This window comes from Aythya ferina (assembly GCF_964211825.1).
Source record: "Aythya ferina genome assembly, chromosome: 17".
Taxonomy (NCBI): domain Eukaryota; kingdom Metazoa; phylum Chordata; class Aves; order Anseriformes; family Anatidae; genus Aythya; species Aythya ferina.
Genome location: NC_140316.1, coordinates 6,727,948 through 6,753,317, shown reverse-complemented (window position 1 = coordinate 6,753,317; position 25,370 = coordinate 6,727,948). Strand labels below are relative to the sequence as shown.

General features: G+C 44.2%; 2 protein-coding genes across 4 annotated transcripts; both read right to left on the bottom strand.

Moving 5' to 3' along the window:
• Nucleotides 1-1,077: 1,077 nt before the first annotated feature.
• LOC311446098 (solute carrier family 2, facilitated glucose transporter member 11-like) lies at nucleotides 1,078-9,869 on the bottom strand. Of its 3 annotated transcripts, none has more exons than XM_084538879.1 (12): nucleotides 9,786-9,869; nucleotides 8,705-8,803; nucleotides 8,220-8,380; nucleotides 7,216-7,340; nucleotides 6,639-6,768; nucleotides 5,861-6,009; nucleotides 5,306-5,493; nucleotides 4,694-4,804; nucleotides 4,024-4,125; nucleotides 3,033-3,108; nucleotides 2,001-2,049; nucleotides 1,078-1,533 (listed from the first exon to the last, which is right to left on the bottom strand). In XM_084538879.1, exons 1-12 carry the CDS (start codon nucleotides 9,807-9,809, stop codon nucleotides 1,509-1,511), a joined length of 1,239 nt encoding a protein of 412 aa, XP_084395005.1. In that variant the 5' UTR covers nucleotides 9,810-9,869; the 3' UTR covers nucleotides 1,078-1,508. The 3 variants fall into 3 exon arrangements, with proteins under 3 accessions (XP_084395005.1, XP_084395003.1, XP_084395004.1); XM_084538877.1 differs by having other exon boundaries at nucleotides 1,085-1,615; nucleotides 1,922-2,049; XM_084538878.1 differs by having other exon boundaries at nucleotides 1,418-1,615.
• A 2,483-nt stretch (nucleotides 9,870-12,352) lies between these two features.
• Nucleotides 12,353-22,848, bottom strand: LOC311420575 (solute carrier family 2, facilitated glucose transporter member 11-like). The gene is made up of 12 exons (XM_084491620.1): nucleotides 22,732-22,848; nucleotides 21,275-21,377; nucleotides 20,139-20,299; nucleotides 19,500-19,624; nucleotides 18,483-18,612; nucleotides 17,423-17,571; nucleotides 16,451-16,638; nucleotides 15,544-15,654; nucleotides 15,007-15,108; nucleotides 14,609-14,684; nucleotides 14,154-14,281; nucleotides 12,353-13,421 (listed from the first exon to the last, which is right to left on the bottom strand). The coding sequence occupies exons 1-12, from the start codon at nucleotides 22,749-22,751 to the stop codon at nucleotides 13,215-13,217; spliced, it is 1,500 nt and encodes a 499-aa protein (XP_084347746.1). The 5' UTR covers nucleotides 22,752-22,848; the 3' UTR covers nucleotides 12,353-13,214.
• Between the last annotated feature and the right edge of the window lie 2,522 nt (nucleotides 22,849-25,370).

The following is a 25,370-nucleotide window of genomic DNA, read 5'->3' as shown; positions in this document are numbered from 1 at the left end:
CCAAGGTGACCGCAGAGGATTCTCTCTTCTTTACATGCTGAAGGCCTGGCAGATTTCGTTCAGCCAGAAGAATATAAAATCTAAATCAGGTTTTAGTTGTGGAAACATGCACTGGTGCTTTATTGTCAGAGTTTCTTCTGCAGCTATTCCTTTAGGAGTAGCAAGTACGTTGTTTAAAATTTTTAAATAGAAAATTCCCCAAAACTCAACACTGATTCAGAGCTCCCACACAATAACAAGCAATGTGGACAGTTAAACTGTGGACAGGACTTATGGTCCTACTAAACAAGAGGCATTTGCTGGTATGCCATTTGTATCTGTGACAGAAAATGGAAATCTAACCGATAGTCTTACACGTAGGTAGAAGACTCTGGGGAGGGAGGAGATTAAATGGTGGTCAGCAGGATTAACAGCACTGGGCCAGCAGCAGTGCTGGGGGTTGTGAAGCACAGCAGTGCAGTGCAGCACTGCCTGCTGATGGGCCCTAGTGGAGCGTGGTGTGTCCTCATCCAGCACCCAGCTAGCAGACGTTTTCCTGCAGCTTCTGCTTCTTGTCTTTAGCAGTTAATTGTTTATAAAGTGGGCTGAGTTTTCAAAGTGCCTGCTCCCATGGTACTGTCACAAAGCGTCTCGTTCCCTGTCTCATTCCCCAGCTTTCAGCGCTGCCTTGTATCCTTGTGGCTAAACAGTGCCCTCCTTGAGGCAACCAGGATTGCTCACACTACAAAAACTTGCTCCAGGTTTTGCTACAACTGCTACAGGTGGAGGGTGCAGCCAATTTGCTCCAGAGGCTGCAGGTGAGGGTTCTGTGCCAATTAGTCATTGAGCAGGGCTGAGCCCTGACAGTCATTACAGAAACAATCAGGACATATAGCTGGAATATTTCTGGTAAATAAAATAGAACAAAGTCAAGTTCTTTTTGTTATTCAACCAGGCATTTGTTCATTTGAAGTGTTCATCCTCAGCACTGGGTTCTTTACAGTGAGGTATCATAAATAGATGACATGAAAATTGTCTGCAGGAGTTATGTTTATGTTTCATCTTGCTGTTAATCCTGAGCAGAGCTTTCTTACAAAGCAACAAGCATCAAGATAAATCTTGCTTCTTTAAAGTGATAGCAAATGAGAAAGACTTGAAATAAAATCAGTGTGGGATGCCTGAAAATATTTTCCCTGTGCCAGTTCTGAGAAGCGTACGTGGTTATGAATATCTTCCTGCCACAGAGCTGTTATAGGAAGGAGGCACTGAAAAGCAAAACCAAAAATAGGACTACTTGCACTAATGACAAGCTATCTGTGGATTACTTTTTGGATTATATTTTATTGAGAAAAGTCCATGTTAAAGGTTAGCTTTCAGTATGCTTCTGAGACACAGCTTTTTGTCAGCAGAAGTTGTTTAAGGTGGCCTGTCAGAGCTTGGTGCAGAATGTCCTTTCTTCAGTAGCATTCTTCTCCACCCTCCGATGATGTTTCTTCTTAAATTGGCGTGTCTTGAATTCTTCCGTGATTTCAGAGATTGACCTCCCTTTTGTTTCTGGGAGGAACAGATAGATGAGAACTGCCGCAGTGATCAGGACAGCAATAAAGATGAGGAAGCAAAAAGGACCAAGAACCATCTGGAGATAAAAACAGAGCAAGATGAGTGATTTCCCTGACAATACTTTCCCCTACAGATTCTTGCAAATTCTCTGTTTGCCCTACGAGATGAGGAATAAGTTTATCTTTTCAGTCTATTCTCAAGGCAGCAGAGGATGTCTGAACTCTAGGGAAGTGTTTTACATGAATGACCTCCACGTGCCAGTAATAATAAGGAATTCACGGCTTTGATCATCTACAAGGATTTCATCTCACTTTCTGTCCAGACCTAGAAAACCAGTTTAAATTGAGAGAGTCAAAGAGGAGATTTGAATCAAATTACATACAACAGCAAAGGGGAAAAGCATTCCAGTGAAAGTGAGGCCTAGCCAAATGACGATTCCACCAATTACAAAAGCAGAAGACCTTGTCGAGAGGGTGAAGATTTCATTCATGACAGATGCAACGGCTCCAGCTGAGGAAAAAACATAAAAAGCAATCAAAAACACTGCTGCGTGGTTTGTGTTCTCCTGTGGAGATTTGGTTAACCACTTTACTCAAAGGTCACACAGTGCCCCAGTAATGTCAGGCTGCTGTGCGATCATGTAAATTTTGGAAGCACACCCACCCTGATCTGAATTCACCCACCAACCTCTCTAACGGTCCACAGAGAGAGATGCACACCCCAGAAATGCACTTCCTATCCACCTAAGATGTATCAAATATGGAGATGCCCTAAGGGTCTATTGCCCAGATGTCCCAGCTGGGTTTTGCTACCATGGGAATTCTGCTAGGTTTTCAAGACATTCATAGTCCTCATATTCAGCCTTAAAATAGTAAAGGCTGGCATTTGATTTTGGAAATTGCATAACTGAAAGTAGTGCTTAGACATGGAAATTTCAGAGTAAGTATTGCTTTTAAGTGAGTGAAATCATAACAGAGAGCTGTAAATTTGGTTCTGGCATTACTGATGTAGATGATTAAGAGAGGATGAGAAAAGGCAGAATTACTAAGAGAGACTGTGTGTGCTATTGGGTATTTAATGGAGTTGAATTTTATAGGTGAATTGAGAAAACTGATATTTTAGAGGGGCTACCTCTGCCTTTCTGCAGAGACAGAGATGGACCAGTTGAGCCTGCATGCACTGAACAGCATTCATGCCTCCCAAATCAAGTCTGAGTGATTTTTAATGAGTATTTCTTTGCCTTGAACCTGCAATTCAGTGTGAGGATATAGAGTCTTGATACATCAGGGTTTGAATTGTTTGAAGCAATTTGTTAAAAAAATTGTTCCTCAAGTTATTAATTCACCAGAAGTTGGAGCTCCCCCATCAGTCCAAACTAAGCTGCTGCTTCACGAAGATGTATTCACCCAGCCTCGTACTTTCCCACACATCCATGGCCTGTGCATTCCCTCGTGTCCAAGGTTTGCTCTTGCTATCAGTGCTGTTACACTCACCTGGTCCTATTCCGTAGGCAATGATGAATAAAAAGATAAGAGTAACACTGCAGTAACGCATCCAGAGGAACCGATCCTAGACAAGGGCAGAAGGAGGGATGAGAATGACAATTAATTTTATAGCTATAGCACAGCTGATCTAAACATACAAGAGAAGTGATGTTGATGAAAAAGCCCACGATGCTGGGCTCTGTAATGGATGCTCACTACAACTACTTATCTCTGTACTGGATACAGTGGAAGGCCAAAAGTAGCCTGCAGTGTCCTATCTACAGAGGTGAGTTAAACTGCACCCTGGTCTGAAAAACATGTAATAAATTCCAAGAAAATTACAGCATGGGGAAAAGTGTAACTGATTCAACCTAATTATCTAATTTCCTTAGACAATTTCAGAGAAGTGTTTAAATCATGTGAATCAGAAGATTGAAACAGAGAGAAGTTAGTTTGTGGGCTGAGACAAAGATTGCAATACAGGACGAAACACTGGAAATATGGAAGGCAGGACACTGAGTTCCTCACTCGTCTACACCATCCAGGCTGGAAGGAGTTAGAGAGCTGCACGCTGTGTATCCAGCTGGATCACATGCAACAAGGGTGGAAATTGGTGGTGGGAAGGGGCAGTGCACACTGCTTCTGTTGCATGGGACATGGGATAGCAAATGGGAACGGTGACAAGAGATGCTCCTCCAGGGGATCAAAGGGCAGCAAACAATGAGAGAGCTTCAGAGAGATCAGGAAGGCAGAGAGCTGGAGGAAAGCTACGCCAGGCTGATGGTCTTACAAAATGTTTTTCACCGACTGTTTGAAAGATTGACTAAAAAGATGAAATACAAGACAGGACAAAGATAAAGGCCTTGCAAGATGGGCTGTGAATTTGTGTTCAGAAGATATTCTGACCTGCTCTTTTGGACGTCAGAACTAAGGCTGACTATCTGCTGTCCTGCACAAAGATTTCAGATGCAGGTCCACCCCTAGAGAGACATTTGCTTACGCTCAGTAGAAGGCTTGTTTCAAGCAACACCAGTATCAGTGCCATCAACAAATAACCACCCCATAGCAGAATCCGGCGTCCAAAACGATCAATAATGGAGCTCTGAGGGATAATAAAACAAACAAACAAACAAACAAAAACAACAACAAACATATCACTGGAAGCATGGCCAAGTCCAGCTCTGAGCCCTTCAGCAAATCAAGCTTTCTTCTTCAGTTCTTATTTAGAGAACAGAAGTCTCGTTAGTACCATGTTTGTTATTTACGGAGTTCCTTCTAGCATCTCTAGTGCTATGAATTGCCGTCACTGACTGAGCATTGCAGCTACTTTTTCATGAACACTGAAGTCGATGGAAATATGTAATGATTCCATTAATATATATATATACAAATGTATGGAAATAAGCAAACATTTATCTCTGAATGATATTTCATTTATATATGTATGAATAAAAGGTATTTTTATAAGAAAGTAAGAAGATTGAAGATGGGAAGAAAGATTTAAAAGATGGAAAGAAATTTGGCAGGGACAGTATCAACCACTTTACAGACTTATGTAGTGCCACAAAAAATCCTTTAGCTCACCAAATGAAGATTCATTTACTTTAAAGGAGAATAGACACAAATCACGTGTACTTGAACTCTTAGAGCCCCAGCAGCGTCTGACTTACACAGAAGATGATGGAGATGAGCTCAGAGGTCGCAACTCCTAGAGCTACATATGGGATTATGTTTTCCTGGAGGTTGGCTGTCTGAAAAATTTCTGTGGTGTAGAAGGTGATCTAATAAATAAGAAACATTTTAAAATGAAGTATAGTCAATAGATGTAATATGTGCTTACCCAGCATCACTTAGAACTACATTTGGCATCACTGTAACAGTAACAGTATAGTACTGGGGCTTAGCAGAGGTGACATAACCTGCTTGAGATGTGAAAAATTGAAAGGTGATGGAGAAAAGGGATTTGAAAGTCCAGGAAAAAAAAAAAAAAAAAAAAAAAAAGGAAAAAAAGAGAAGAGTTGAAAGGATCATTCAGCCTGAAAGGCATGGAAGAAAGACGTTATGGCAAAGAGGAAAAGGAAAAGTGAAGGGACAAGACAGGGAAGACAGGGAGTGAAGAAAAGAAAAGCAAATTTCAGTCATAGCAGAACATACGTAATTCTTCCAACAGCTCATTCTGTAGGCCTTTCACAATTGTTAAGCAGAAGCTGCTTGTCTGCAAAGCCCCTGATGGACTGAGCACTTAACAGTGGATGTAAGTATGGATATCAGGAATACTCAACTGCACTCAGGCCACAGAGCTGCAGACTCAGTAAAAGCAGGAGCATGGTACACAGCTGCGGATACACGGATGGCTCTCTCAGCACCTCTAGGACATTCATTATTTTGGTGCCTTTTGTTACAGCCTTTTCCTTCAGCATGTCATCAAATTCTGTGTGATAATTCTCTTCTCCCCAGAGTTGCTTCATGGCTACAGAAGAGACAAAACGAAGTATATGCTTCTGTCATCTGATCCACTAGTCATTTGCAGTTGAGTCCATGCCTTGATTCATCAGTCACTGAGCAAAGAACTAAAACAGCTTACTGCAACATGCTGAGACTGGCCTGGAAAACAGCTTTCAACTTCTCCTAGTATTTAAAGGTAGATCGTAAATATTTCTGATGACTCCTCTTTTTCTAGAGTAATACAATTTTATGCTATGATCTTTGCAAGATCTCTCATCATGTAATTATCAGGAAATCTGTAGTTGTACAATAGAAAAGCTAATTCCCTCTATTAGGTTCACTTTCCCAAGAGTTACAGTCTAACAAATTAGGGATCTAAAATTTTCTCTTACCTTTCAAGCAACCATCTTTGTCTCCTTTTTGAAGCAAGAGATAGGGAGGTGACTCAGGAAAGAATGGCAAAAAGAGCAGTTGAATCAATGCCACCAACCCAGAGAAGGACAACAGCACATTCCACATGTCTTCAGTTCCTAAAAGATCTCTACGAAGGCACACAAGAGTGTATGTATAGGCCAATACAGTTATATTCTACACCTAGTCTGGTATTTTCTGGATCCTAAACTAGCAAAATGAAAACTATATCTATATCTATATAGATATAGATATACCTGTAAAGAATAAATTGATATAAAAGATGCTTAGATTAGGGAAAGGAAAATAGACTGATACCTTAGTTCTACTGCAAGATTGAGATTTTTCTCCAAAATTGAGTATTTTCTAAATATCAGTGGAGTTTGGACATTCCCACAACAGCTATCTCAACTAATACAGTAATTCTGCATGAGATTATCAAAAAATTAGCAGAACTGTCAGGTCTCAGAGGTATAGTAAGAGTTTATATACATATTTTTTTCTTATTAACTTCAGCAGAGACTACATCTCCAGAGATAGACTGATCCTTTCTCAATAGAAGGGTCTTTCTCACCCCAGAGACTGACAAGGGAACCTCAGTGACTGGCATGAAGCAGACATTTCCTGTTTGACAGATGTAGCTAAGCGAAGTTAAACCCCACCTTCAGTGTGTGTCTGTTTCTAGGACTAGGAGGACAGCACTTTCCTGCCATACAGAAGGCAAATAGAAAACAGGACCAGAAGGAGCAGCACAAGTACCGTAATCCAAGAATTCTTGCTACAGCTTTTCCTAGTGCAAGAAACACAGAGCAGGTCACATTTACAAATCCACGGAACTTCTTAGGTGAGATCTCTCCTGCATACTGAACATGGGCATTCATATGTATTCCTAAAGAGAAGACAAAAGAGAACTAAAGCTATAGAAAATAAGAGAGAGGGTCCCTTTCCATTTCTCCTTCAGCCAAAGGTAGCTCTCTCATCTCCCTCCTGAAATGTTTTCTGTATGTCCTCCACAGTAAGTAGGCTGATAATGTACATCTACTCTAAGTGAGATGTTTTGCTAATCCACCAGATACCCTTCTCAGAAAGACCTCTTGAAGCCAAAGAACAGCTCGTCATTATATTGTCCCTGCCCAGGGAACAAACCGGACTATGCGATGGGTTTGTGCAGCCTGCTGCCTCGCTGCGAGCCATCATCTTCTTAAGTTTTCCCAATCTGCTCCTTGTTCCACTGGGGTTACTGGGGTTACTGTGCATGCCCGGGTACTCCCAGCAGGAAGATTTCTGTATCCACCCCAAAGAAGTCACATTAACATGGAGTAGTGGGAAGTCCTACCAGCACCGATGCCCTCGAGGAAGCGCCCAATCAGGATCATCTCAAAGGATTTGGCTCTCCTGCTGAAGCCAGTGTTCAGTGTGGCTACTATTAGAACTGCATCATTGAACAGCAGACATTTCTTCCTGCAAGAGCAAACGTGGGTATGATCCATGTTTTACTTTGTCATAGTTAACTAATGTCTGCATGTTCTCTTCTGGATTTATGGGCTAAACCATGGACATTTTAAAATCCGTTGCTTATAGGGCAATGGTATCTGATTAGGAAAAGGTGTGATGTCTTCTCAGGAGAGTGGAAAGGGAGAAATTAGACTTCTCTTTTCTATGCTAATACCATGTGAGCATGCTGTGACACTGAAGGAAATTCCTTTAAGGTAGATACTGATAAGGAACTTTCTTTTTCACTTCTTTGGGCCAGGCTCCCATCCCCAACACTGCGGTTGTCCCCTGAGCTAGGCAAATCCAGTGTTAGGGAGAGCTAGATTCCCTATCCACCTTGAGCTCAAAGAGAGGATTCTGAATGTGGCATGAGAGATTCTGCTTATTTTTGCTGAAACTCTGGCTATTCTTAAAGAGGAATGAACCTGCACACTTTTTTTTTTTTTTTTAAGAGCTGCAATCAATTAAAAAAAAAACAATAAAAGAAAGAAAAAAAGAAAAAGCTTTTGCCTACAGAATATCTATCATCTCCTTCACACCTGCAGTGTTGTTGGGCTCCCTAGGGCATTATTGCTCAATGAAGAAATTTCAGAGTGATTCTTTACTAAAATTTCAGCAAACGTATAGGAATTGTATGGCACCAAAAACTGTGAAAAGGTAATCAGAACCAGCTGCATGTTCTTGTCTCTCTAATGTACCTAGGTGTAGTTATACACGCAGAGTAGAGTTAATTCTGTACCAAGACGGGGAAGTGAAAATTCGAACATCTATTATATGAGGTGAGTAATAGTTAATTGCTTCCCTTATGGCATCCCTAATTAGTTAACCGTTGGGAAATATACTTACTTTCCATACTTTGCAGTCAGGTACCCACTACACAGGCATCCTATCATTCCCCCCACACAGTACATAGACACGATGAAGGACCACAGCAATGTGAGTGTCTCTTGCTGCAGCGCTGAACCGTATCGCTCCAGCCAGGTTTCGTTGATAAACTTCTGAATGTACTTGGACAGAAAAAGAGGTATTTATTCCTCTGAGGCACTAATTGCAATAGTACTTTATTATGTTGGTGATTTTAAAAAGCTAGGTTAATAGTCGTTATGTTGAGATGTTGTATAAAGGAAAAAGATATAGTATAAGGAACCACCAAGACTTCCATAGTCCCTCCATTCAACTGTGTAATATGTACTGCGACAGTAAGGGATGGGAAAGAGCGGGGGATAAACTCACGTAGTACCATGGAAGAGATTTTCAGAGCTTCTTCGAGGTGTAAGGCCTAGACCCATGAAAAGCAGTTACAGGTTTGCTGTTGTGAGAGCTTTACTTACTGGAGAAGTGTAATTGATCACAGACATTTGAAAACCAGAGAGGTGTGTTCCACCAATTCCTAGCACCAAAATCATTAGCAATAGCTTCCGGTATTGAACCTGCCAAAGATGATGAAAGACATGCTAAGGTCCTGACACCAGCAGGGCTTTCAGAAACACGAGGTAATTTATAACGTATTACATCTTTACATTTCCATGATTAAAAAGCCTTTATAAAGAAAAAAAAATAAACAAAACAAAACAACAACAACGAATTATATGTTTCAATAATGAAGCAAAATTGCTGGGAAGTAGTTAAGATGCAAATCCACACATCCCTTTAAGTTCTTCTCCTGGTTACTAACAGCCTGGAAAGATGCAGTCTTTAATTCTTTTCATTTTGGCAGCCACAGAAATTTAAAAAAATCATAAAAAATCATAAAAGCCTTGTTGAAACAGTTCATGTTTGCTTCTGTACTGGTAAGAAGCCACACCTTTCTTGAATCCTTTTTTCCCTTCAACCATAACTTCTTGGAGACTTCGTTCACCAGCTTCCAGGGAATAATCAAGTCTGTCCTCTTAAAACTTTTTTTTTTTTTTTTTTTTTTTTTAAATTTCACTTTTATTACTCTCGTAGGAATCTGCAGCTTCAGAGCCCCTGCTTGAATGACTTCTATTTGAAATGCTGTGTTCCCATGATGTACACTGAATTTTAGAGCACCCTTCACAAGCACATAAGTTTTCAGGTATTTAGTCAGGTCACACTGTAAACAGATGAGTATCCTCAAATGTCTTCAAGACTGCAGGGCAGTACAGTGGGAGATTTGTTCCTTTTTGTCTCTTCCATACCACTCTTTTATCCATTTTCTTCAAAGGGTCTGTTCTTTCCTGGCTTCCCAGGTCCTCTCTTAAACCCCTCCCTTTTGTACCTCCAATATATTTTCTGCAGGTGCTGTGTACTCAGTCTTATTGCTGAATCAGCGTTGTCCCCAGCATGTGCTCTGTTCATTTTCATTACTGCTTGATTCCCTTTTTCTGTAATCTTAAAAGATTATGCTGCTATCGGTGACCAGGGCTAGAAGACAAGAAGTTGGATACTCACCAGGTCTGAGAGGAAACCAGCCATTTCCCCCTGAAAACCTGCCTGCTCTGAGAGCCCTTGTCAAGTCTGTCAGATTGAGTGATACGTTTTCTATGCTTAGATTATAAGAAGTTGGGATCATAGCACAGAAGTTAAATTCTAACTATGTGCCTTCTGGTGAATTATGTCCTCCTCCATCACTGGCCAGGGTCTCCTTTTGCTGGTTTAATTATTCCAAGACTCGGATATGCCAAGCTGATTACAACATTGGTAAATGTTTGTCCTTGTAACGGGAGTGCTCCCCCTTATTTGCACTGCTAAAGCGACCGAGTGTTCCTGTTTTGTGGGTTCGGGCGGTGTTAGCAGCTTTCCTGCAGGGCAGCAGCCTGCCTTCCCTCTCTGCCAGCAGTGTCAGCAGTGTGTGCCCTCCTCCCAGCCCACCACAGAGATACACCACAGAGTATGGTGTATCTGTGCTGCCTGCTTTTCTGCACACCACAAGATTTTCAATCGGTTGAAGTATTTGAGCAATTTCCCAGCTGCAGGACATGAAGTATCTGAATATTGGCATGGAGAAGGAGCCTTGGTCCTTGCGAACACCCAGTTTTCTCAAGGCTCACGCTGTTTCCAGAACTACTCAGACCTGTTGCTAACCACTATTACCTGTTTGCTACAGCAGAGATAGCCGTGTGTGTGCCAGAGCAGGAAGCTCATTCTGCTCAGGCTTTAGGGTTGATTTTAAGAAGTCCTTTCCACTTTGAGAAAAACTATTCTGACTCAACAGAAGAGTTGCCTATTTACAAAGAGCGCAAATTCCTTCTTCATTCCTTCAGGCTTCTACAAACAACGTTTCATACTACTCTAAGTACAACACAGCGTCCTATAAAGATGTAGCCGTCTGTGGTTGGTGCAGAAGGGGTGGCAGCTCTGAGGACAAGAGAAGCTTTGCTGAGCAGTGCTTGTCGCATCACAGCCACCCGCAGCTCAGCCCGCGCGTCCCCGTGCCCGGCAGCCCCAGCGAGCTTGCTGAGTCACGCCTCGACCTTTCTGCAGTCACGCTCTCTCCAAAGCCTCTGCCTGGGTGCCCTGTGGCACACCAGCACGGTGAGGTAGTTCCTCTGTCCACCCGCACCATTCGCATCCTCCCTGAATTCGGCGTCACCTCCACATCGGCTGTAGCAGCGTTTCCTTCCTGCCCCTCTCAGCGCAGACTCTTCAAATGTTCTCACTTTTAAAACACCTCAGAATCCACCCTTCTCTTCAATTACTACTGCAAAAATCCCTGTCTTTATTTAGGTTTTGTCTTGCTTTTTACAAGTTCATCCTTTCCTTTTAACTTCTTTTGTTTCCTGTGTCAAAGTTGATGTTGGGTCTGTTTGCAGACTTTTTCATGCTGGTCTCTTGCAGGTCTCTTCTTATTTTTCCTTTCCCTCTCAAGGGGGTCTGCCAGGCTAACAGCAAACCGTTTGGGGATAGGGTCAGACACCTTGGAGTGGAGTCCCCTTGGAAGGGATTTCTTTTCACCTAATATTTGAGCATTACAAGGAATGTGCTTATTCCAGACCGAGGAAGTAGCTTACCCATTACTCTTGTCACAAGGGGTTTATTTCCAAAGATGCACTTTAGTGATCCTGGAAAGCAAACGGATACACTGCAAATTCCACAAGCACTCATTTGACCTTTATTTCCAATAGATGCTGGTTTATGGCAGCATTAATGATTTACCACGATTTCCCTCTAGCAGGCAGTATGGTCTAGCAGGGGGGGAAAGGGAAGAAGTCAGGCATGCTGAGCAAGATGGCACTGTAGGAAGACGGGTATAAGGAATGAGCCTTTAGTGTCTTAAAAGACACAAAACCACTCCTCCCTGCAAGCCAGTAGGGTTGAGGAAGCCCAGGCCAGGTTAAGCTAGTTAACCTAATCCCTTCTTTTCAAGGGCACGGGTGGCAGCTCCCCCCAAGCCCCCTGCTCCTGCGGGGGCTCTCCATGGGCCGCAGCCTCCTCCAGGCCACATCCACCTGCTCCACGGGGGGCTCCTCCACCCATGGGGGGACTGCAGCGTGGAGATCTGCTCCATGTGGGACCCATGGGCTGCAGGGGGACAGCCTGCTCCACCAGGGGCCTCTGCACAGGCTGCAGGGGAACTTGTGCTGTGTGCCTGGAGCACCTCCTGCCCTCCTGCTGCTTTCACCTTGGGGTCTGCAGGGCTTATTTCTCTCACATTTTCTCACCCTTGTCTCCCAGCTGCTACTGAGCAGCGTTTTCACCCTTCCTTAAATCTGCCTTCACTGGCTCAGCTCTGACTAGCAGCGGGTCCCTTTTGGAACAGGCTGGAAATGGCCCTTGTCTGACACGGGGCAGCTGATGGGCTCTGCTCACAGCTCAGCAGTCCCCCCCACCAAACCCTTGTCACGTAAACCCAGCACAGCAGGGGAAGGCCACTGCTTTTGGTACCAGCTCTTGGCACTGCCACAAGTCTTGTTAGAGGGTGGTGTGACAATCAGAAAGCAGGAGGTTAGGGGTGCAAAAGAAACTGCCACTCAACGCTTGGGTCCTTTTGCAAATTTTATTGCATTGCGCAGCCTCTGCAACAGCCAGTAGTGAAGGTCTCACTTCCAGACACGGGATTCCTTGACCCTGACAACACAATCCCAGAGATGGGCTCTCCTCTGTCCCTGACTCTTCAATCGGTGAAAGCCAAATGCAGGTACCATCAGTGAGATGTGTTTTCCAAGTCACTGCTTTTTTCATTTCCTTATCAGTAAACTGCAAAGCACTACAAGCAAGGGTGTGTCACATTGTATAGCAAAAAATACAAAAATTGAGGCCCTTTTCCCAAATTTTGTGATGGGAATGTGGAGTACTTGGAGTCCTGGAGAGACCAGCAAATACTCAGACACACAGAGATTGAGTTCTCTGGGAGAGGCACCACAATCTCATCAGTACCAGGAACTCTTGGGAATTGAATCCCATTGCAGCTCAGTGCTCCTCCTCTCTGACATGCCGTAACTCCAGGCTGAAGACATGCTGCGTTGCCATTGCTGATGGAGGCAAACAGACCCGCTGTGGATTGGCCTACTTGTGCTTGTCTGCAGCTCTGCTCTCTTCATCATGCTTTCTTTCAGTACGGGTACATCGCTGTACGTCCCAACAGAAGAATCTCAGAAACAACGCACAAAACAGTAACCTTGGCTGGAGATGGCAGCCTATGTCTGGATGCTTCTCTAACACAGTGTCTCCTTTACCCCAGGAATTTAATGTCCTTTATGCCTTTCTCCTTCAAATGTGGCAACGAATATCCTCCAATCCTCCAAAAAGAAAAAAAAAAAAAAAGGATAAAGACCATGCTGCAGGTCACAGAAACATGGTCACAAGCAGCTCAAAAAAGTTGTAATTTCAAAATATGAACAAAATAGTCCTTGAACAAAATATGGACCGGAGAGTTCGTTATTAAAGTCTAGTAACAATCATCAGGGAGCAGTTATTCTGTGGTAGGGCCGGCTGCCCCTTCTTCCCACGGTGGTTCAGGCGGTTGAACTCCTCCATGATCTGCAGCATCGTCTTTCCTTTGGTCTCTGGCACCACCAGGAAAACAAAGATAGCCATGGACAGGCAGTATGCCAGGAAAATGATGAAACAGAAACTACCAAGGCCTTCCTATGGGAAAAAAAAGGAGAAAATACGTTCATATAAATTGATCTAGATATCTTTCTCATATGATATGTTTCTGGTTTTGTATTCACTAAAACACTTGATGTCAGTCCTGCTTGCAGCCACCGTGGGAACAGCACTGAGTGTTAAGGCAAGCTAATTCTCCTTTCCTGCCTAGGGAGGGAAGCAGTACGCTCAGCAGGCATTGAATGCCATTGCTTGGCAATTCAGAGAGGTGCTGAGCCACATTCCAGTTACTGTTCCTCTCTGCTCCTTCTCGGTCAGTGCTAGACTGGGGAGGGTCCGTTGTGTGTTAGCTCGGTCCCTCCTTGCACAGTCCCCAGAGGTTAGGGGCTTCTGTTTCCCTGCGACTTCCTAGTGCTGGGTGGGACCTCTGGGACAAATACAGGCACGGCCTTTTTCCACACTAACCCCAAAGGACACACAGGACAAGGAGGGAGAAGCAGGGAGCCCCTCGTGACATTCAGATGACTGCTGGCGGTGTCGATGCCTGTCACCCTTCCATGTTTGCCAGGGATACTCCCTGGGTGCACAGTTAGCAGCATTTTGTGGGTTTGCTACACTTCAGTACGTATCTAGGTAGAAAGCAAGAGACCATCAGAACTGCAGTCAGTGCGGCCTCTGTTCATTGATATGATGAAAAGGAGAAGCAGGCTCTGGGCTCAGGAAGGGCCGCACCTCCTCCTCCAGAGTTTTAACACACCCTGCCTTGCTTACCACAATGAAAGGGAACACAAGCCCAAGGAAGAAGAGTTGGATCCAGTTTGAAGCACCATTAAAAACATAAGCAGCTGGTCTGTATGACTGAATAAATATTTCTGTGGGCAGGAGGCATAATACTCCAGCTGAAAAAAACATTGAAGAAAAAAGGGAAAATTAAAAATTTTGCAGGATGCTTCTGTAACTCATACTGCATATCGCCATGGAAGTTGATGGCTTTATCTGACCTGGAAGTGTTTGAGGTGCTGCTTGGTCCTTCAGGAGAAAGGCATGCAGGAAAGCAATAGGAAATGAAATTTTAACTCCTGCCACACTACAGAGTGCTCCAGGACCTGGAACATCTCCCCCCACTGAATCAGGAGCAGGGACTCACATTGACTGTGGAGCAGCCTTGCCTCTCCTAAAGGCTGCGTGAGGAAGGCAGAGATATATGGAATACGTGAAATACCAACCTGGTCCAATGCCAAAGCTCATGATGTAGATAAAGATGAGTACAACAGAGCAGTATGGTACCCAGGAGAAAGAATCCTGTGATGGGAAACAAAAAGCAAATTAAACCTGAAATTAAAATTTTATTCATCCAGCTCCCTTAGAAACAGGGTCAATCTTCATTGCTGTTTGGTATCACCAACATCTGTGTCCTCAGCTCCCACACACTTTACAGGGAGATAATTTTGGCAGCAGTCAGGGCTGTATAAAGCTATTGCCTTGAATCTGTGTGTACGTGGCTGGGAACTGCCAGTGTGATGATTAGCCTCAGGATAATTCTGCTTCAGCTACAAAATGATTTGGGGGAAGGGAAATAGTAATGATGTCTGCCATAGAATAAAATGGAAGATGTGATGCTTACCTGCAGTGTGAGCGTGACCGTGAGAAGCCCTAGAGCCAGGGCCATCACCGTGTAGCTTTTCCACAGCAGTGTCTTCCTCCCCGCCCGCTCTACGAGGTAGCCCTGCAACCAGGAGGACACGCGGTCAGCTCCAGGGGCAGGCACGAGGAGGAGCCCTCGGCAGCCAGGTCTGGGAGGCTCTGGGGAGCTGGGCTCCTCCAGGAGGGGCTGAGCACCACCAGAGGCAGGTGCTGGGGCAAGCTGGGGAGGTGCAGGGCTGCAGGGAGCATTGCGTGGGCAGGGCAGGAGCAGGGCAGCACTCTGCAGGCAAAGGACAGCTGGGAGGACAGCAACGTGGAAACGTTTGCACTGTTCATTGCCACAAATCTACAGCCAAGAGTCCTGCTGAGAAGGGAGGTGTTTTGCAGGATCAGTACAAGGTACTCCTGCTGAACTGTTGCGGGAGTTTCATTTCTGGCGCTCAATTTGCAGTAGTTTCTAAAGATTGCAATGAAACGGGCACTACAGCAGGATGAATTCAGCTGAGGATCCACTTACACACAGAACCGTGGTGAGGATCTCGGTGACCCCAACTCCCAGGGAGACGTAGCGGGTTTGAGCAGGGGAGATTCCCACTTGTAGGAAGACATTGTATGCATAAAAGTAAACCTGGAAAGTACAGAAACATGTGAAGGCTGCTCCTAGGTGGTTCTGTTTACACTAGCTTTGCCTTTTTTGACAGATAATAACTAATCAGGCTTTAGGAAAAGAAAATCTTCCTGATTTCAGTAACTAATCCTCAATGTTTCCATGAGACTCATTTGTGCAGAAGAGCAACTCTTGCTAGCAGCTCTGTTTCTAACTCAGTAACACACGGTCTTTTTTTCTTTTTTTGCTTGCTTTTAGCACTGGCCTTTGCTTTATGTTACAGGTTACAAAATTCTTCATCCTTTAGCGTCTCATGCAGGACATGGAGCACACATCCTGTTGTAGTGTCTCATGTGCAGGACACAGAGCACATAGAAATACTGACAGTACTTGCTAAGCAAATGGTTTAAATTATCTATTGCATCTTTAAATCTCTGCAGTGATTTCGATAGTCACTATTTTTCCAGATGTAAGTCCTCCTAACGCAGAAGAAATTCCACCATGAATTTATACTGATTTTTCTTGATATATTTACTGCTGCAAGAGAGGGGTAGAAAATGGTTTTCTGAATTTGCAAAATTAATCTGATTTTTGAAATGTGTTATCATAAGAGAGATGCCTTCAGATGACACTTGCTAAAACACGTCTCGCCTTATCCCAGCTCCCAAGCTTCCAGGGGAATAGATTATAATAGACACTGACAGTTCTCCTCCTTACAACCCCTGTTGCAATCAGCATTTTACTACTCATTGCAGAACTTACTTTTTGCCAAGGAACCGTAAGCAGACTAAAAAGCAGAGAGAAGTAGCACACGTACCACATTGACTCCAATTAACTGCGTGCATGCGGCGACGAGGAAGAGAGTGATGAGCTGCCAGCGGACAGCTTTGTCACGAAAAAGATCGCAGACGTGCTTAGCCTTCTCCCCACGGATGGCTTCTTGCTCTGCAGTCATGTCATCTATTTCGGCCATGTGGTCGCCGTCTCCCCAGAGCTGCTTCACAGCTGGACGGACGGGAAGAGAAGGTGACTCCTGGTCCACGCTCCCCAGCACAGCCCTGGATTCAGGGAGTACGTCCTGCCTTGCAGTTTTATTTCAGCTTCAGGCTCTTTGACTGTGTGAGCTTCCTAGAGGTCTGGGTTCAGCCTAGATGCTGACCCAGCTCACTGTGAACTGGATTTACTCATAAATCTTAGTCACGACCTCACCATCGGCCAGTAGCTCTTTACAGGGTTTCATTGTAAACCGAGCCTAAATTCTCACTGATCCTTCCCTGACTCCCCTCCCGCTACACATACAGCTCTCAGGCATACACTAAAGCAAGGAAAAACAGTTCCTATGGTAAAAAATAAGTCTAAAGCCAGAGTTCTGCCTTTTCATCCTCCAGAAAGCCACAATGGCTGTTTCTGTGTTCATGTCAGTGGCTGCTGTTAGGCCTGCTGAAGACCTGGAATGGCATGCTGGTAGGGAGCATCCATTCCTTACACAGAGCCAGGGTGTGCTGCATCCGTGCCCTGACTGCTCAGGGCACAAGCTTCGTGTGCTTGCATCCCCCAGAGGATCCTGGCAGGGGACAAGGCAAGTACTAGTGCCAAGACAGCTCTAACTCCAAAACAGAAGGGGCTGCCTTGTGTTAAAACTGCAGGTGGTTTCAGAGCCAAGAGTCTCTTTCCAAACTGAACATCTCTTCCAGGCGTCTGTGGGTCTGTGGGGTTTTCCCATATTTTCCTTTTTTTTTTTTTTTTTTTTTTTTTGCTAAAATGAAAGCTTTGTGGCCCATTTCCTTACCTTTGATGCACCCCTCCTTGTCCTTTTTGTCGATGAGCAGGTAGCGGGGCGAGTCTGGGAAGAAGGGCAGCGTGAGAAGCTGAACGAGGGCAGGAAGCGCGTTCGCTGCCATGAGAATTGGCCAGAGAGCATCCACCCCGAGGACTTCTCTGAAACCAGACCAGCAGAGCAAGAAGAGCTGAACATTGCTGTGCACTGGCCAAGTGAGCACATGGGACACAGGCTGGTCCCTCAGCCCTGCTGCGTGTGTCCTGGCAGTCGCCACTGAGGGGTCTCCAGGATTTCTCGGCCCAGAAAAATTAAATCTCAAAGGAGGAGGAAGGGGAGAGCAGAGTGCCACTGCCTGCAGCACAGGCATTACACAGCGTTGCCACCTGTTGCTCAGCAGGGAGTGCAGCACCCTAACTGCAGCCTGCAAGCCCCCAGCGAGGAGCATTGGCCTGGCAGAGCACCCAGAAAGAGCCTGCAGTGGCTGATCCCTCTGCTTCTGCTGCAAAGAGTTACCCCCAAGTTACAATGAAGACAGGATCTGTGGGTTCCCAGCCTGGGACTGGCCTTCCGAAAAAGCAGCTCCGAGTACACTGCGGGCAGAACAACCTGTGCCTGGGGACAGGACAGACTGCCTTTGGCACAGGACAGGCAGACAGGGCCTGGGCTGAGGGGCAGGGATCCACCAAAGCCTTCTGGTTTTGCATGAGTGCCTGGTGAGTGGGTGTGCTGCTTTTTGTGTGTTTCCAGGAAGTTTTTGGTCCATCTGACACTCACTGTTCCTTCTAAAAAAAGTAAGACGTAAAACTCATCTGTTAAAGGTTTTCATTTCTGTATTTTGATCTGTGTTTGCCAGGAAACAACATCATTCTTCAGTATTAAATATTTGTATGATTTCTGTTTTCCATTTACTTAAGTCTGGAATTCGTGCCGAGCCAATTTGGTCTGGCTACCTAGGGTACCCTGAAAACATGTCTAAAAAAGCTGTTGATTTGCCTTTCTGTAGGCTTGCATTGACATATGCACATATTTTAAAAACAGAAGAAATTAAGCAGCTCTCTGACCCCCTTACCTGAGACCCAGAGCAAATCCTATAAACTTGCCGATGGCGATGGCAGTGGAAGCTGTTATGGCAATCACCCCACGCAGCTTCTGTGGGGCACATTCCCCAGCATACATGATGTGGATATTCAGACCCAAACCTGCAGCGACAAATGACTGTCAGACGGGGCAGTACAAACTCCTGGCGGTCTGGTGTTTTGGAAGGGCAAAGGATTAGGCTCTAAAATGTTTTTTACAGGGCTGAGTATGAGTCTGGCTCACACAAAATGTGTTCCCAACACCTTGGCATTGCATCTTTGCTAAGTATTTCACTAAGCAAGTATGTTCTCCTGGGAAGTCAGTTCTTCACCAGGCTGGCCTTCCCTTGCCATGGCTCCTCCAGCCACAGGATTGCTATCGATCCCTTTAATCCCAGTTAGACATGTCAGCATATACTCAGGATCTCGTGTGCTTTATTTTGTGCTTGAAGCCAAAAGTTAACACAATCACACCATATATTCCATTTACTCTGTGAATTAATTAAGAATTATTCTCACTAAAACACATTTATTTATTCATTTGCTGGTTAGTATTTTCTTTATCCAGCTGCTCAGGGATCAAAACACCGACAGAGTGTAACCTTCTGAGGATCTGGAAATTAGAATTGCCTGCCTTGAAAACCACTCCCTTGTCTGTAACGTGGAAGGCAGTGTCAGCCACAACAGCAGCAAGAGAAAAAACAGAGGTTAGCTTTCTGTTGAGTGAGCGTGCTCCCTGAAATATCACACGCTTTGGCTTTTTCACAAGTTGGTAGTATTTTTATATGGATTGGATGTGAAGATAAAAAAAAAAAAATTAAAAAAAATGGAGCTGTCACACATGATTAATTATGTTTGTGTTTTCTTAGTAAAAAGTTCATTCAGTAATCAGGCACTCTTCAGAGTTTAGTGAAAATCTGTAATCCATACAGTCAGACTGGTAAAACATTGTGACCCTCAGCCACTGCTCTCCCAGCTATTAAAACCCATATGTAGGAATGCAGATTTACCTCCACAAACTCCAGCTAATAATCTGCCAATGATGATCATCTCAAAGGATCCAGACAGCCGGCTGAGTCCCATCAGAGCTGCACTCAGCAGAGCGGGGATGTTGTTGAGCAGCATGACCTTCTTCCTGGAATTCATTTAAATTAGGATGAGCATGAATACTGCCCATGTGGCATTCACGGCTGGACAGAAGTCACATATTGTATCATGGGTATCACTGAGATCAGCTGCCGTGAAGCAAATGGGAAAGGAGAAAATTTTGTCATAGTCTGAAAAGCCAGCTGGAGCTTTTCATGCCTACAGCACCACGTGCAGGTATTCTACTGGAGCCCGCATCTACGCTGAGGAACAGCCTTTGTGAGATGGTGTCTGGGAAATTTGTGTTTAAAAGGTATGTTCAGAGAAACCACTCTTCAAGTGGTTTCTCTGAACTAGGTTGGCTTTGGAATTTACAAGGACCATGGCATGATTTACGTGATCATTGGCAGTTTTTGCCATTCTCTGTCTTCACTGAACTGATCTGAAGTGGCCCTGGGCTGCTCACAGCACTGCTTTACAAGCAGTGTTTCTACCAAGAGACAACCACTTGTTTTTGCAGGTGTTGGCGTAAACAGAAAGACCAGTAAAGTCATTATTCCTACCTTCCAAATCTAACAGACAAATACCCGGCAGACAAGGACCCCAGGAGCCCACCGATGCTGTAAATGGACACAACGAAGGACCACATCAACGTAATGATCTCTTCACTGGGAGAAGATCCGTATCTCTTCAGCCAGGCCTCACGGATGAAACTTTTGATGTACTTTAAAAGAAAAACAGAAATGGACTCAATCAACGTATTTCCTAATAATTGCACCTCTTTTTTTGCTTCTCTTACCTACCTGCGTGTCTTGCTTGATACATTTCTATCAACACCTTGGCTGCAATCTTAGCCCCAGTGAAATGAAAGGGAATTTTGCCACTAACATTACAGGAGTCCATGGTTTAAAAACACAGTGCAATGAATCACAGTAACTATCAATATTAAATACCAGTAGTGGGTGCCACTAAGAGAAGGGCAAGCTGGGCTTCTGTTTATGTGCTAGACCCTGACCATTTTGTTACCCAGGTTTTCCCTCCATTCCCATTTGTTCCTCTCGTCCACCTTCTGCATCCCTGCCTGATGCCTTGGGTGAAATTCAGGTTTGACTCCAGTTGACCTCAGTGAGGTCAGGATTTGTCCCTTGATGTGCACTATTCTGGGGTCTCTCTGACCTGCTCTAGATAACTTCAGTGTGTCCTCATTCAGGATGAGGCTTCGCAATGTGGTGATACTACAAGCTCGGTGTCCTCAGCACCACTGAAGATGACAAACACCTCACCCAATTCCCCTTTTTCAGCTGCGGTATCAGTGCTGACCTCAGCTCCAGAGCTACAGTTCTTCCCTGTCCTGTTTCGCCTTAGATGCATTCACATAGACGTAGTGTGCATAGCCAGAGACCTGCTGCAAGGCAGTCCCTGAGCTCTGGAGAGAGCAGAACGTCCTGTGAACAATCCAACTCAGTAATGGACACATGGTTGTCTTCATAGATATTCCTCATCCTCCCCTTTCCCAGTTTCGTGACACCAGACAAAAGTTAAATGCAATGAAACACAGGAGCGATGGCAGCTGCTCTGAGAACCAGGAAGCCACAAGTCTAGCTTTGAGAGCAGAAGGGAAAAACTAGTGACTGGAAATAGAGAGAGGAGCACATGAGGACACTGAAATCCATGCTGAGAGCTCAACTGGTGGGCTTACCTCGGCAGGAGAATTGATGATGGAGACTTGCAGCCCATATTGGAAAGTTCCACCAATGCCCAGGACAAAAGCCAGAAGGAAGAGGTTGTAGCTCATTTTCTGGCTGGAAGAAAAAACAGCAAAGAAAGCAAGTGCAGCTATTCAGACATGCCCCGGCTGTCCCGTTTTGCCTGTGGGAACCCTTACAGCTAGTGCAGTGCAAGACCACAGCAGCAAGAGCACAGGGCAGTAGAAAATTTGTGGAAAGGAGAGAACTTCTCCCAGCACCCGGATTCACACTTCAGTGCTCCTGGCTCCAGCTTTGGGCAACTTAATTGGCACTAGCATGGGATTACTAGTCCCTCCCACTCCCCATGCTCCGTTACGGAGAGTCCTAGTGGGGATGTGTCCAGCAATCATGGCACGATGCTGCACTTTTATCTCTAGAACAAATCGTATCCAAAGGCAATGCTGAGCAATAACTGCTAAACATTTACAAGCTGATTTCTAATCAGATGAATGCCATTGTTTCAATGGGCACCAAATTTATCCATGTTGTAAAATTGTTGGCTTCAGAGGACTCGGTTCTGAATAAATCTGATATTTGGTGCATTCATAAATCAAATGATGGCAATCTGCTGCGTGTCAGAGCACTAGGAAGAAATGAGACTTGTGGTCTCTGTAACTAGACATCTCCTAACATCCTTCATGTTCCTAAAGATGCCACACATCAGCATGAGACAGATCATCAGCAACAAAGTCAGTAAACTCTATTCTATGTACAAAACGTGTATTGCACCTGCAGCAAATTTCTTCATCTTATCCTCATTCTGTATCATAACACCATTGCTTGATTGATTGCTTCAGTTTTGTGTTGCATCTCTTGGGTGCCTTTTCCAGTCTCACAGATTTTAAAATCAGGAAGACTTTATTATTATTATTGTTATTTAATACTCATCCTAAAATTGTTTTTTAAAAATATCTTTGTTTTATATTTTCTGGGTATTTTTTTCCTATACCTCCTTGACAAGAAAGGATTGATTTCCATCCTTTGGTGTTTACATCTTTCAGATACTTACTTACTGATAACTCATTTATTGTGGAGGACTTTTTCAGTCCTCTGGTCCTCTTCCATCTGTCAAATCATGCAGCCTTGTTTTGTTGCTCTGCTCTGAACTCCTTTGGTTTATCTTCTCTATCACGTATCAGGCATTAAACACAAAAGTGCTCTCAAATCCAATTTTCTTTGATTTTTAAAAATATTTTCTTGCAAGATATTTGATATCTCTCAATTATGACTCTGTACTATTATTTTAACGATATTTGATTCAGATTTATTTTCTTTCTGTACTTAATTTATGCAATTGGTCTTTTAGAATAGCAGAAAAGAAAAAAATCTGTACTGAAAAAAATCTATTTGGGGGAAAAAATAAGAAATATATTCTATTTGGGGGAAAAAAAGAGAAACATATACCAACTTGCATGCAAAGGTAGTCATCTCAGCTTGCAGGCTAGGTCTTTCCTGACGCTTTCTTCAGGTAATTTGGAAAAAGTCAGTCTATATATAGAGAAAGAGGAGCCCGAGATAATATTTCAACACATTGTTTCATTCTCTTTCAGTGTTTGCACTCTCTTTGGTTTGTCATGAAGTTCTTGCTATTGGTTTGTCATTATTGTGTTGGTTACTGATGAAACTGCCGGTCATCTCGGCGAGTTGAGCATTCACGCCAGGTCAGTTGGGAAGAGAAGCTGAAGCGACAGCTGACACGGAGCTGCAGGAGATGAGTAAAGGACAACGAGAAGGCACTAATGGAAAGCAAAGTCCAGGGACCAGCACAAACCAGAGCAGACTGGCCTGGCCTCCCCAAGACGTAGGTTGGGTAATCACTCATCACACCAAAGGAGGAGGTCCTGTTACTTTGAGCCTCACCACAGTGAAGCCTTCTGAAGCCTGTCTCCGAAACATGACTAAGCCTGACTAAGCCTGAGCACTCAACACTTGGGTTGTGGGGTCAGTCGACTCTTCAAGGGTAATGGTCACTGCCTTAAAGTTCAAGTCTGTGTCCCCATAGCAGGGTAGATGCTAGGGAGGTTGAACGTCAGTTTTGCATCCTAACTGTAAAATTAAAAAAGGACATCTTTTCTTTTATCCATATTCTTAAATCACCTCTATCTAGCAGTCTCCGTGTTTCTGTTAAAAGGTTTTTACAAGATACGTTTCTGCCCGATGCTTCACATAAGAAAATTGACCTAAACAACTGACATACATTTTTTCAGTTTATGAAGGTGTGTTCAGTAACAATTAACCAACTTGTTAAGTGTTTCAATTAAAATGTAACCGATCAGATCAATTAAAATGTAACCACTGTTTGTCTTTGCTTAGTCACTCTGAGGACACCTGATTTCAGGCCATAGTCAGAAGAAACGCCAGGAGTTGGAATTGGTGTTTCCTGAAGTGTACTCGCAGGATGGGGTCCCTAACTCTGCAAGTGTTGAATGCGTGTCATTCCTCGCCAGCTGTGTGGCATACGGCCAGCTGCAGAAGGTGCCCGTCCTTCCAGGGATCTGGGGAAAGCAGAAAAATGCTGACTCGGGTGGCTGAGCTGAGGACCTTTGGATGTCGCAGGACTTCTCTGTTTTGCCCAGTTCTCCTCTGATCTGCACCTCCTGGCAGTCTGTGCTGGGCTCTCCCTCACCCAGGCAGTCTCTTCAGTCCATCCCCAGCTTCCACCCTGCATCTTCTCTACTGCCTTGTCTTCCCTCTCGTTTCCTGTCCTCTGTCTGATCCTCACCAAAGGAATGTCAGAATATTTTGGTACCGTTGTGATGCTACCAGCAGTTTTTGCTTCAACAATTTTACGCTTTCCATCTGCCCCTTCCTGCACTCTCCAGACTGCATAAATGAAAAGTATCTCTGCATTTCCTAGCTTGCAGGTGTCTTACTCTTGGTTGTCTTTCTCAAATTCCTGATTGTTTCCAAATCTCAGTGTTGCCCAAAAGCAGAGACATGCTGTTGCCCGTGTGTGTGTGTGACTGACTACTAGCACCAAACACAAGTGAACAAAAGTTCAGATTTATTTTCCCTATGTTGTAAACTGTAGACAATGAAAGACAGCTCTTGCACAGACTCCTTGTCTGAGAAATATATCTGCCTCTCCACTCATGCCCAGCATGACCATAATATGCTCTGGAAATGTGATGTTTACATTCATGCCATTTAAAAATGCTGCACTTTTATTGACTTAGTTACAAATATACAGAAAGAAACTTCAACTACTTATTTTGCCAATGTATACGTTCTTTGCTGCAACCATCAGCAGAAAACCATCACCAGTCAACCTGATGCCTGGGAAAACCATGTGAAATGAGAACCTTTGCCCTGTTCTCTACTGGGCTATCTACAGAATATCAGCATCACATCTGGGTCTTTTCCAATATGCTCTGTGGAGACAAATGAGAACGTGCTGTGGGGAATCTTCTCCACATCCAGAAGCAGCAGCTGCCATCGCAGCTCCTCACCACACTCCAGCCTCAGCAGAACGTGGGTGTAAAATGGAGTGGGAGCCCCACAAGGTGCGTCAGCAGTGTCTGTGCTCATGGTGTGCACGTGGGACTGGAGAATTACCTGTGCTTCACAGCAGAGGACTGGATGGCAAGAAACAAGCCATGAAGAAAATCAGCCCAGAATAAATTGTCTGCAAACAATGCCCAAAAGTCAGTTGTATAATAAGCCACTTAGCAAGTACTAGAAGCTTTCTTCCTAATCCACCTGTCACATGTTTTTATAGCTGAAAATAATTAACTCTCACTGTTGCTCAACAAGTAGGGGGCGATTTGAAATCACTTAATAACAGAAACAACAGGAGCACTGCACAAGGTACTGAGAATTTCATCTGGTGTCTAAAAAAAGAACTTAATCGTATTAATTTTTGTGTTTGAGAACACAGATTTAGAAGCAAAAAAAGGCGTCTGAGGTGTAAGTTACTGTCTGGGTGGAGAAGACATACAGAAGATGCTTAGAATAAATTTGCTGAAGCACTGCATGGTGGTAATTGATGATAAGAGAATAAGGCAGCAGTCTGTCCCTCTTTCATATGGATTCTAATATATAGATGTG

Coding starts and splice junctions, on each gene's coding strand:
- LOC311446098 (XM_084538877.1), bottom strand. CDS start 9,809: ATGGCTGGTTTCCTCTCAGACCTG. Junction 6,769..7,215: donor CCTCGAGGGCATCGGTGCTG/GTAGGACTTCCC, acceptor TCTTCTCTTTAG/GAATACATATGAATGCCCAT. Junction 4,805..5,305: donor AGCTCTGTGGCCTGAGTGCA/GTTGAGTATTCC, acceptor CTTATTTATTAG/ATCACCTTCTACACCACAGA.
- LOC311420575 (XM_084491620.1), bottom strand. CDS start 22,751: ATGACTACCTTTGCATGCAA. Junction 21,378..22,731: donor ATGACTACCTTTGCATGCAA/GTTGGTATATGT, acceptor TTTTTCTTCCAG/CCAGAAAATGAGCTACAACC. Junction 18,613..19,499: donor ATTAGCTGGAGTTTGTGGAG/GTAAATCTGCAT, acceptor TTGTCGCTGCAG/GTTTGGGTCTGAATATCCAC.